This window comes from Octodon degus, unplaced genomic scaffold, assembly GCF_000260255.1.
Source record: "Octodon degus isolate 3935 unplaced genomic scaffold, OctDeg1.0 scaffold00048, whole genome shotgun sequence".
Lineage (NCBI taxonomy): Eukaryota > Metazoa > Chordata > Mammalia > Rodentia > Octodontidae > Octodon > Octodon degus.
Genome location: NW_004524624.1, coordinates 11,555,698 through 11,567,965, shown reverse-complemented (window position 1 = coordinate 11,567,965; position 12,268 = coordinate 11,555,698). Strand labels below are relative to the sequence as shown.

The 12,268-nt window shown below is 53.1% G+C and overlaps 4 protein-coding genes across 4 annotated transcripts; 2 read left to right on the top strand and 2 right to left on the bottom strand.

Annotated features, from left to right (window-relative positions):
- Nucleotides 1–956: 956 nt before the first annotated feature.
- Nucleotides 957–1,585, bottom strand: LOC101564043 (histone H2A type 2-A). Its single transcript, XM_004632416.3, has one exon. The coding sequence runs from the start codon at nt 1,488–1,490 to the stop codon at nt 1,098–1,100; it is 393 nt and encodes a 130-aa protein (XP_004632473.1). The 5' UTR covers nt 1,491–1,585; the 3' UTR covers nt 957–1,097.
- Nucleotides 1,586–1,807: 222 nt separating this feature from the next.
- LOC101563645 (histone H2B type 1-like) lies at nt 1,808–2,346 on the top strand. Its single transcript, XM_004632415.3, has one exon. It carries the CDS (start codon nt 1,878–1,880, stop codon nt 2,256–2,258), a length of 381 nt encoding a protein of 126 aa, XP_004632472.1. The 5' UTR covers nt 1,808–1,877; the 3' UTR covers nt 2,259–2,346.
- A 7,567-nt stretch (nt 2,347–9,913) lies between these two features.
- LOC101563254 (histone H2B type 2-E-like) lies at nt 9,914–10,497 on the bottom strand. Its single transcript, XM_004632414.2, has one exon. The coding sequence runs from the start codon at nt 10,389–10,391 to the stop codon at nt 10,011–10,013; it is 381 nt and encodes a 126-aa protein (XP_004632471.1). The 5' UTR covers nt 10,392–10,497; the 3' UTR covers nt 9,914–10,010.
- Nucleotides 10,498–10,691: 194 nt separating this feature from the next.
- On the top strand, nt 10,692–11,312 carry LOC101562852 (histone H2A type 2-A). Its single transcript, XM_004632413.3, has one exon. It carries the CDS (start codon nt 10,779–10,781, stop codon nt 11,169–11,171), a length of 393 nt encoding a protein of 130 aa, XP_004632470.1. The 5' UTR covers nt 10,692–10,778; the 3' UTR covers nt 11,172–11,312.
- Nucleotides 11,313–12,268: the final 956 nt, after the last annotated feature.

The window sequence follows — 12,268 nt, the reverse complement described above, 5'->3', positions numbered from 1 at the left end:
GTGGCCGGCGCGCTCTTGCGGGCCGCCTTGGTGGCCAGCTGCTTCCGCGGGGCCTTGCCGCCGGTCGACTTACGGGCGGTCTGCTTCGTCCGGGCCATGATGCGCGGCAACGAGAGCTCGGCACCACAGCGGCGGGGACCGTAAGGAGGAGCGGGGCAGGCGCAGCGGCCTTTTATAGGCACAGTCTTTTCGCCACCGGGCGGGGTGGGGGCGGGGATTGAAAGGCCCGCGCTAGCGGGCCATTGGCTGTGACGTCACTCGTCCCCGCGCCGTTGATTGGCTCGGGCCTTGCCCAGCCTCGCCCCCGCCGCGCGCTCCCCTTTCCCCTTTGCCAGCAGCTTTTCGACCTGGTTCTGCATCGCTGAGTGCGAGTCAGGCAGCCGGTGCCCCCTGGACCCCTCCCTTCAAGCGGACCGCCGCGACGCCCCTTTTCCGCCGCCTGCGCTGCAGTGTGGGTCCGGAGTTGAGGCTCAACTTCTGGCCCCTCCCTTGCCCCTTGTCACACTTTTCAGGCCACCTTTCCCGGCCCGTCGTTTCTCCCCCCTCCACCCCACCCCCGCCCGTTTATGGCCTTTCGGTGGGGGGCGGGGGGAGTCACGCTTCGAAACAAGCCGGAGGGGGCGAGGCTGGGTCTCCGCCACCCAAGGCTACGTCAGATGTGCGGCAGAGCCCGGCGAGGCTCAGGCCGGGGCCCTCCACTGCACCGAAACCCCGCGTTCCCGTCCGGATAGCCGCGGTGGCCGCCGAGACGGCGCCCCGCCCGGCCTGCGCCCGCGGGCGTGGAACCGCTCGGCGCCGCCCACGGCTTTAGCGTTAGCGCCGCGGACGGCCCAGTCCCGAGACCTACGAGACGGGGGTGGGGCGGACCCGGGACGCGAGCCCGCGACTCCGCTCGGCGGGAGGACGCGGGCGCGGGCGGAGCGAGGGCCTTCACTGGCCCGGGCTCGGCGTGTGCTGCTGGCGAAGGGGAAAGGCGGGGAGGAGGCCGGGTAGGTACCGTGACAACTCCTTTTTACTTGAAAGAGTGGGTGGCTCTGAAAAGAGCCTTTGATTTCACAAGCGCCCCTGCGGGACGCGCGCTGCGCTGCGCGAAGGCCTCACTTGCCCTTCGCCTTGTGGTGACTCTCCGTCTTCTTCGGGAGCAGCACCGCCTGGATATTGGGCAGCACGCCGCCCTGGGCGATGGTGACTTTGCCCAGCAGCTTGTTCAGCTCCTCGTCGTTGCGGATGGCCAGCTGCAGGTGGCGCGGGATGATGCGCGTCTTCTTGTTGTCGCGGGCCGCGTTGCCCGCCAGCTCCAGGATCTCGGCCGTCAGGTACTCGAGCACGGCCGCCATGTAGACGGGCGCGCCGGCCCCCACCCGCTCGGCGTAGTTGCCCTTGCGCAGCAGGCGGTGCACCCGGCCCACCGGGAACTGCAGCCCGGCGCGGGAGGAGCGCGACTTGGCCTTGGCGCGCGCCTTGCCTCCTTGCTTGCCACGGCCAGACATCACAGCGACGAGCACCGCCACCAGCTAACGCTCAACCAACCGGAACACGGTCCCGAACGGCGTTGCTTCACCCTTTTATAGCTAGAGCGCGGATTGTCCGCGGAGCACGCTCATTGGCTAAAACATGGCTCTGGCCCGAGGGCCAATGGGAGAGCGCAGCCAGATTCGACTCATTTACATAATCTCGGCCCCCACGCCTTCGCGACGCTCAAAACTCGCGAATTGCAGCGCAGAGCGTTCGGAACCTTCATTTGCATGTTGCCTCTATAAGTACCTTGGCCTGGTGAGTGCGCACCCTTCACTCACCGGCACGCACGGGTTTACTCGCGCATTCCCAGGTCTGTCCGCGCAGTCCTCACTGCCCTCCGGCGCCGCTCTTTCTCTGCCATGCCTGAGCCGGCCAAGTCCGCTCCGGCTCCCAAGAAGGGCTCCAAGAAGGCCGTCACCAAGGCCCAGAAGAAGGACGGCAAGAAGCGCAAGCGCAGCCGCAAGGAGAGTTATTCCGTGTATGTGTACAAGGTGCTGAAGCAGGTGCACCCCGACACCGGCATCTCGTCCAAGGCCATGGGCATCATGAACTCCTTCGTCAACGACATCTTCGAGCGCATCGCCGGCGAGGCGTCGCGCCTGGCGCACTACAACAAGCGCTCGACCGTCACGTCCCGCGAGATCCAGACGGCCGTGCGCCTGCTGCTGCCCGGGGAGCTGGCCAAGCACGCCGTGTCCGAGGGCACCAAGGCGGTCACCAAGTACACCAGCTCCAAGTGAGTGCCGCCCGCACTTGGCGCTCCCCGGATGCCTTTCCCCAAAGGCTCTTTTCAGAGCCACCCACCTCCTCGGAGAAAGAGGCTGTCCTCACGCCGCCCGGGGGACGTCTTCAGATACACCACACCAGCCGTCTGGCCCGCCTTCCCCGTCCGTCCGGCCAGGAAAGCACGCAGCCCCGCCTTGACCAAGTGCCCCCTGCCTCTCAAGTCGCTGAGGGCGCCGCGAGGCTTGCTGAAGTCGAGCCGACCGGCGGCGGCGCACATGCACGTAGGCCGGCCTTTGCCTGAGAGCCCTCGGCTCGCTCGTGTTCCCGCCCCCGTGGCCTTTTGGCCCACAGATAACGGTGCCTGACCGGCCCCTTCATGTCTCCTCGCCGGAGTCTGAGGACATCGCCAAGTTTGCCCGCGAGGGGCACTGAAAGGCCGGGCTCGCTAGGGTGCAACTAGTTGGTGCCAAGGCAGTGGGGATAATTAATTCTCCTTGACTGATCCTGAATTCTGTTTTAAGAGGATACATAAAAATCAAGTGATAATGTTACCCACCTCGAAATAGACATGAGTAAAATATTTGCTTTCCACCTTAATCTGTTTATCCATTGGAACTGAGTGCTCAGAATCCTTTCCATACCATGGAGTGAAAAACTGGTTTTCTTAATGCAGAACTTGGTGTATTTTAAGAGGCCTTCCATGGTGGAAGAGATTGGTTGGCTTGAACTTATTGTCAATGCTTGGTTTGTTTTAGGCAGTAACTGAAATAACAGGATCTCTTGTGGGCTGGCCATATAGCTCAGTGGATAGAGGCAGGGACCGGGTTAGATCCCATGCTTGCTGTGCAGGCCCCAGCCCCCAAGGCCCACTAAGATGGTATTTGAGACTGGGGGTGGTGGAGCCCGCCTGTAATCCTAGGGCTTGGAAAGCTGAAAACAGAAGGATCATGACAAATTCAATCTGTGCAGTGAGACCCTCTAGACCATGTACTGCATTAAGAAAGAAGAAAAGAAATAACACGGTTAAAAATACATTTGTTGCTGTGGAGATTATTGGTGCTAGGCTGACCAGGGTAGGAGGGAGGAAACCATACAAGAGCCTGGTGCCAGGGCTTTGGGCAAGAGCAGTGATTTGCAGTGTTCTGCAGCCCTGCAGCAGCAGCAGCAGCAGCAGCAGCAGCAGCAGCAGCAGCAGCAGCAGCAGCAGCAATACTGTTCAGCGTTTATTAAACGTCTACCATTCTCTGCCTTCAGTAATTTGTGTTAATATATTGAGTGATTCTGATGTTGCAGTACACATGCTGAACTGGAGTTCAGTGGTAGTAGAGTCTTCAGTGTTGGGCTGGGTTTCTGTTAGAATTGCTAGATATTACAGAGGAATAGATTTAGGTAAGACTGAAGCCCCTAGGCTTTTGGCTTGATCAACTGGATAGGTAGTGGTGTGTTATCTAGGATGGAGACCAGTCCCGGGAGGAGGCAGGCATTGGGGCATTGAAGGGAATCCACTTGATATTCCATTGGATCTCTGCAGTTGCCCATGAGACATGGACAGATACAGACACTGAAAGATACATCTGGGCCTTTGGAGACAGTACAACCCATCCAAGTAAAATGCTTCAAGTCCAATCAGAGCAGCAGGAGTGAGTGTTTTCACCTTACTCTATGTGATGGCCTAAACTCAGACTTTTAGCATAGGTATTGCCATGCTAAACTTTAGCTGACCCCAGGGTGCTAAAAACAGGCATAATAATACAGAGGAAATATACCCTGAGAAAGTGCTGACCCTAAACAAGCAATATATATATGTGGGAAGCCATTAACTGGTATCCATTTTATAATAGTGTCAGCCATTTTCTTAAGTTTCTATTCCCCTGCTGAGTTAAGTATGGTCCTTCTCACCTTGCCCACTCCCCGTGAGTCACGTGCTGTGCCCCAGGGGTTGCACCTTCCCGTTATCTAGATATCTGCTGATCCCAGGAGCCGAGACTTCCTCATTCCTACATTCCCTATATATACCCAGAACCTCCCCTGAATAAACGAGACTTGATCAGAATCCTGTCTTGTCTCCATTCTTTGTGTCTTTTGTCCCTTCTCATCCCCACTCCCCCTCTAGGGTCCTCCTTGACTAACCCGCGGGTCGGGATATATAATTCTCCTTGACTGATCCTGACAAGCAGGATGTCTGCTGATCTAAATGTCTGCTGACCCTAAACAATCTATATCTATCTATCTATCTATCTGTCTATTTTATTCTAACTGACAGGCAGGATATCTGCTGATCTAGCTGTTTGACTAACAGGATTCTCTGTGGGTTGTTCCCCCCCCCCCCCATCTATATACTTCATGACCTCTGGGCAGGACTGCTCACTTAGTCTCTGAAATGGGTCTATGCTGATGGTCGCTGAGCTCAGCTAATAAAAATCTTCAAATTTTAATTGGCTATTTGGATTCCTATGTTGATTATGAAACCATAACACTCTGTACATTGTTCTTAGGCATTGGTCATGAAATATAACTAGTCCTATTAAGCACACTATTGGCTACTTTTATAGCATTTATTTTTCTTCTTTCCTGTTGTTGTGGGAAAAACTGAGTCAACAGTAGCCAGGGGCTCAGAAGAAAGGAAATTTGCTTAAAACTGGTGGACTCCAGAGCAGTAATTTGCAGTCTGAGGTCCTGATTACAGAGAGGTTGTCTTTTATAGGGTCATGAACAGAAGCTACAAGAATGAGATAAGCTTTTAGCAAAGGTTGTGGTACAATGGATATTGTTGTAACTCAAAAATCAGATGACAATGAGGCAAGTCCAAAAATTAAAGAAGCGCTTTATTTTAGCTGGTACCCAGCGGCAGACACCCCCACAAGATGCTGAGGTGCGCGCCCAGGAGGGGAGAGACAAGGGTTTTTAAAGCTGAAAACCACAAAGGGGAGGTCTTATGATTTGAGTGCAAGGGAATGCAGCACAGGGGTCAGCGTCCACTTTCGGGAAAACAGATTACATACAATTTTCAGGAACAAATAATTACAATTTATGGTTCGGTGTTGATCACAGGACATATTGTGTGGAGTGCTCTGGGATAAGAAATAGTTCAGATCTTAACCTTTAACACACTGTGGTTTAGAACAAAGGAATAGTTTGAACATTAACAAACTGTGTTCAGAGGTCCGATGAATGGCTTGAGCCATCAAGATGGAGTTGAAGTTGTCAGCTTATACCAAACAATCTTCATTAATAAAGTTACAGTGGAAATGTACAGAAGTGTATAATACAATGCCCATTCTGGTTACAAAATGGAGTGGGTATTTAAGCCAATAAACCATAAAAGCTGATGTCAAGGGTTTATCTTGGGGCTACAGTTGAAAAATTACCTGTTTCTAATGAACAATAACAAGTGCAGTGGTGGGTGCAGTTTGTAGCTGGGAACGAGGGCAAGATCAGGGCATTGGGCCGGAATTAGATTCAGGTGCGCACAAAAGGGCAGCATGAGAAAGGCCCAACTGCAGATTCTCAAGTAGAGAATGGGGCACAGTGGAAAGTTACAGCATTTAGAATGGCGCATACAGAACAAGATGGTGGCGCATATGTCAGGTTATAACAGTTAATAAAGTCACAGTGGAAGCATACAGAGTTACAAAATTGGAATCAATTGCACAGGTTATAACAGGTATCTTGTAAGAATAGTTAAGTTTCAATTTGGTGCAAATCTTAGAAGTTAGCTGAGTTCAGTGACAGACACAATGATTGAAGCTTTATTGAACAAAACAGCTGCAGTTGGGTCAGGATTTTGGCTTCACTGTGACAGAACTGCCACATGTCTCCTGGAAAGCAAATATGGGAGTATTTGCCAGTCCCAGAGTCCTGTGTGGTTTCAGGCTTCCTGTTAGGCCATTTTGCTGCCCTCTTACTTAGTTTCCATCTTGACATATTTCAGGAATAGTAACAAATAGCTTTCCAGGTTAAAAAAACAGATGTAAGGACTTCTGTATCCAAAAATATAATAGGATTCAAATAGGGTAGATATGGACAATGAGGTGATCAAACTAAATATTTGGACCAAACATCCAAGTGGTAAAATCACTCTTTATTTTCTTTTTTGTATTTAGGACAGGGTGTACAGGGTCTCACTGTGTAGATCAGACTCATAGTGATCCTCTTGTTTACAGCCACCCAAGTGCTGGGATTACAGGTGCGTACCATGTCCAGTCTTATTTTCTTTTTAAAAATGTTATGTATTTGTTTAATTTTATTTTGTGTTGCTGAGATCAAATCTAGGCCCTTAAGCATTCAAGAATGAATGAATGATACAAGTGCTGTCTACCACTTAGCTACACCTCTAACTGAAATCATAATTTGACCAGGGCTAAAAACTGCTTCTGCATAGTGTTGGTGTTACAGGCGTGTTAAGGTTACAAAGCACCTGGCTAGAATCGTATACTTTTATTAGGAGTTTAAACTACAGTTCTACAAAAAAAGAAAAAGAACAACATAAAAAAAGAAAGAAGATGAATAACTATAAAAATAACTGTATCGATAAATCTGTTAAACATCATGTCACAGTGGGCTGGCTTCATCCCCTAGAGTTTGTTCACTTTTTCCTATTTTGTGTCTACATAAAAATCTCAAATACTTTTTTTCTACCATGAGATACTTCTTGTCTATCATACCCAATTAAAATCATAATTTATTTCCTAATTATTGTACAAGCTGCTCCTTATTTTACTGCAAAAGCAAACAACAAAATCCTCACAAAATAGCAAACCTTTCCAGTGGTTCCTAGGGAGCATTTCTGTCCTTCTGCATGTGTTATGAGGCTCTCCTGAGCAATGAGGCACATTGTTAGAGCCTGAAAATTCCAATGAAAGCACAGACATGGGAGGGAGGAGGGCAAGAGCAAGGGCAGGGGATACACCCTTGTGTTCAGAGAGACCCACAGGAGTTTTGGTTAAAACCAAATTATGGAGACCCAGTCCTAGCCCAGGCCAGGTCTCCATCCTGGAAAGGAATCATGGGATGGAGAAAGAAGATGGCTTACTGTTCTAGTTCCCTTGTGTTCTGCTTCCTATTTGTAAAATGGAATCAAAAAAGGGGCAAAAAACTCCGTAGAGAGATTAAGAATATACAAAGAGGTCATTTACAAATGTATTAGCTTCTGTTTAATTGTTTGATCAGTCTTGCATGCCTATATCTTGTAGTCTAAGCAACAAATTTGATGATAATATTTAATGTAACAACCATTGTTAATTTTCTATTCTTGTTTTGAAATGCTGTACCATTTTTATCGTTTTATATTGCTCTGTCTTTGTCTTTATTCTTATTGTTTTGGATTTTTCTCTCTCTCTCTTTAAAGTAAAAAAGAATGTATGAGCTACCTATGGCCGCTATAACAAATTACCAGAAAAAAAAAAAAAATTATGTGAAGGAGACAAGGTCAACATTTGGTTTTGAAGACTCAAGCCATGGTAGAGGGGAGTGGACAATACAAAACAGCTAATTCTAAAGGTGGGGTGAGAGTGACTCAATTTATTTAGAACACTCATCAATTATTGGCTGCTCTTTTTCACCAACATTTATGCTTATAGTTGTGAAAGCAAAACTGACGTTTGTTTTGGCTGCATTGTTTTTTCCCACAATAAAGGATAATTTTTTTTAAACCCACTTTGCACACTGATATATACTGTGCAGAGGATGTGACAGTGAGAACAGAAACATTCCCGGTCCACAGAACTTCACGCTGCTTGGTGGGCAAGTGCAAATAAGCAAATGCAAAATGTTCAGTGGCTGGTGTGTGCCAGGAAGCAGAGCGAGGTAAGAGCTAGAGTGGGAATGGCAGGTCTGATCAGTGAATATTTATGAGAGACCTGAAGGGAGGCGTAGGGAACAGAGCAACTGAGCTGTCAGTAATGGGGTAGAGAACTGGGAGAAGAGGAAACAGCAGGAAGTGCACTGGCCTATGACAGCACATGTTAAGTGAATTCAGGTATAGCCATCACTGGAACAGTGACACCAAGTGGGCACTGTCACAGTGGGCACCAATCAAGGAAGATTTGCAAGGAATGAGATTACAAAGGTGGTGGAAATAAAATCATACAGCCATGGGGGAGCCTCATAGGTCACTGCCAAGGTTTACACTCAGTATAAATGAGGGAGTTAGTCTGACTGGACGTCATGATTTTTAAAAAATGCTCTGCATGCTCTGTTGAAAAACCACAGAAAAGCAAAGAGGCAGGGAGAATATTGAGACTACAATAATAGCTCAGGATAAAGATATATTTTAAATGAAAGCATATGAAGTATAGGTTACAGGAGAAATTGAGGAATAAAGGATAAACTGCAAAATTTTGGGCTGTGCACTTGCAAAGATTTCCTGCTATGTACTGATACAACCAATGAACAGGTTTGAAGACAGAACATGATTGTTCTGACAATGCAGGCCAAATTTCACTTCCACTGGCAATGGTTCTATCACCAGCCCCTTCATCGTTAATAAATACATCATTAAGTCAAACTTGAGACAAAATTCTTCTGAATTGCTGTTATGGTTTGTGTCTAGCTGTGTCCCCCCCTCCATCCCCTCCTGCGCCCCCAAAGCCTCATACAGTCGTGGGGATGGGACTTCTAGAGTTTGAGACTAACTCAGGATCCACTGGGATTATGGGTTTTAGTACTGCTGGGATTATGGGTGTGATTACTATACTCAGCCTTGAGGCAGATAGCCTGAATGCAACATGAGAGACAGACAGACTTCTCTCCATTGCCATTGTTGCTGCTTCTCCTCCATTTACTCTCTTGCTGTTTGTCACCACCATGAGATGTTGTTCGCTGCCATCTGCCTCTTCCTTGGAGCCAGCCAAGGATGGAATGAAACCTCCAGTAACTAGCTACATAACCTTCCCTTCTCTCATTTTAGGTGTCAGGTGTTTGCCAAGCAAGCAGAGAAGAGTGAGACAAATGCCCAGAATGGACTCCAATCTAGCGTTTGCTTTTTCAGACAGGGTGCGGCTGTGTCCTTCAAACTGACCTTAAACTCACCCTGTAGTTTCAGAATAGCCTCCAAATGACCTCAGTTCATATTCTCATGTCTCAGCCTCCTCAGTGCAGGGCTTAGGGGAATGCAGCTCCAACGCACAGCACACAGGTCTCTTCCTTTACTAGGATTAAATAGTCGGAATCTTTCAGTCACTGAGGGAGCTGGGGTTGGGGTTACATAGAGCTGCACCAGCATGTCTTCTTGAATGCTGCCTTCCCCACACACTAACACACTGAGCTAGCTGAGCATCAGTCAACAGAAGGATTGATCGCTAAAAAAATGGGGGTCACCAGCTGGTCGCACCCTAGCGAGCCCGGCCTTTCAGTGCCCCTCGCGGGCAAACTTGGCGATGTCCTCAGACTCCGGCGAGGAGACATGAAGGGGCCGGTCAGGCACCGTTATCTGTGGGCCAAAAGGCCACGGGGGCGGGAACACGAGCGAGCCGAGGGCTCTCAGGCAAAGGCCGGCCTACGTGCATGTGCGCCGCCGCCGGTCGGCTCGACTTCAGCAAGCCTCGCGGCGCCCTCAGCGACTTGAGAGGCAGGGGGCACTTGGTCAAGGCGGGGCTGCGTGCTTTCCTGGCCGGACGGACGGGGAAGGCGGGCCAGACGGCTGGTGTGGTGTATCTGAAGACGTCCCCCGGGCGGCGTGAGGACAGCCTCTTTCTCCGAGGAGGTGGGTGGCTCTGAAAAGAGCCTTTGGGGAAAGGCATCCGGGGAGCGCCAAGTGCGGGCGGCACTCACTTGGAGCTGGTGTACTTGGTGACCGCCTTGGTGCCCTCGGACACGGCGTGCTTGGCCAGCTCCCCGGGCAGCAGCAGGCGCACGGCCGTCTGGATCTCGCGGGACGTGACGGTCGAGCGCTTGTTGTAGTGCGCCAGGCGCGACGCCTCGCCGGCGATGCGCTCGAAGATGTCGTTGACGAAGGAGTTCATGATGCCCATGGCCTTGGACGAGATGCCGGTGTCGGGGTGCACCTGCTTCAGCACCTTGTACACGTAGATGGAGTAGCTCTCCTTGCGGCTGCGCTTGCGCTTCTTGCCGTCCTTCTTCTGGGCCTTGGTGACGGCCTTCTTGGAGCCCTTCTTGGGAGCCGGAGCGGACTTGGCCGGCTCAGGCATGGCAGAGAAAGAGCGGCGCCGGAGGGCAGTGAGGACTGCGCGGACAGACCTGGGGATGCGCGAGTAAACCCGTGCGTGCCGGTGAGTGAAGGGTGCGCACTCACCAGGCCAAGGTACTTATAGAGGCAACATGCAAATGAAGGTTCCGAACGCTCTGCGCTGCAATTCGCGAGTTTTGAGCGTCGCGAAGGCGTGGGGGCCGAGATTATGTAAATGAGTCGAATCTGGCTGCGCTCTCCCATTGGCCCTCGGGCCAGAGCCATGTTTTAGCCAATGAGCGTGCTCCGCGGACAATCCGCGCTCTAGCTATAAAAGGGTGAAGCAACGCCGTTCGGGACCGTGTTCCGGTTGGTTGAGCGTTAGCTGGTGGCGGTGCTCGTCGCTGTGATGTCTGGCCGTGGCAAGCAAGGAGGCAAGGCGCGCGCCAAGGCCAAGTCGCGCTCCTCCCGCGCCGGGCTGCAGTTCCCGGTGGGCCGGGTGCACCGCCTGCTGCGCAAGGGCAACTACGCCGAGCGGGTGGGGGCCGGCGCGCCCGTCTACATGGCGGCCGTGCTCGAGTACCTGACGGCCGAGATCCTGGAGCTGGCGGGCAACGCGGCCCGCGACAACAAGAAGACGCGCATCATCCCGCGCCACCTGCAGCTGGCCATCCGCAACGACGAGGAGCTGAACAAGCTGCTGGGCAAAGTCACCATCGCCCAGGGCGGCGTGCTGCCCAATATCCAGGCGGTGCTGCTCCCGAAGAAGACGGAGAGTCACCACAAGGCGAAGGGCAAGTGAGGCCTTCGCGCAGCGCAGCGCGCGTCCCGCAGGGGCGCTTGTGAAATCAAAGGCTCTTTTCAGAGCCACCCACTCTTTCAAGTAAAAAGGAGTTGTCACGGTACCTACCCGGCCTCCTCCCCGCCTTTCCCCTTCGCCAGCAGCACACGCCGAGCCCGGGCCAGTGAAGGCCCTCGCTCCGCCCGCGCCCGCGTCCTCCCGCCGAGCGGAGTCGCGGGCTCGCGTCCCGGGTCCGCCCCACCCCCGTCTCGTAGGTCTCGGGACTGGGCCGTCCGCGGCGCTAACGCTAAAGCCGTGGGCGGCGCCGAGCGGTTCCACGCCCGCGGGCGCAGGCCGGGCGGGGCGCCGTCTCGGCGGCCACCGCGGCTATCCGGACGGGAACGCGGGGTTTCGGTGCAGTGGAGGGCCCCGGCCTGAGCCTCGCCGGGCTCTGCCGCACATCTGACGTAGCCTTGGGTGGCGGAGACCCAGCCTCGCCCCCTCCGGCTTGTTTCGAAGCGTGACTCCCCCCGCCCCCCACCGAAAGGCCATAAACGGGCGGGGGTGGGGTGGAGGGGGGAGAAACGACGGGCCGGGAAAGGTGGCCTGAAAAGTGTGACAAGGGGCAAGGGAGGGGCCAGAAGTTGAGCCTCAACTCCGGACCCACACTGCAGCGCAGGCGGCGGAAAAGGGGCGTCGCGGCGGTCCGCTTGAAGGGAGGGGTCCAGGGGGCACCGGCTGCCTGACTCGCACTCAGCGATGCAGAACCAGGTCGAAAAGCTGCTGGCAAAGGGGAAAGGGGAGCGCGCGGCGGGGGCGAGGCTGGGCAAGGCCCGAGCCAATCAACGGCGCGGGGACGAGTGACGTCACAGCCAATGGCCCGCTAGCGCGGGCCTTTCAATCCCCGCCCCCACCCCGCCCGGTGGCGAAAAGACTGTGCCTATAAAAGGCCGCTGCGCCTGCCCCGCTCCTCCTTACGGTCCCCGCCGCTGTGGTGCCGAGCTCTCGTTGCCGCGCATCATGGCCCGGACGAAGCAGACCGCCCGTAAGTCGACCGGCGGCAAGGCCCCGCGGAAGCAGCTGGCCACCAAGGCGGCCCGCAAGAGCGCGCCGGCCAC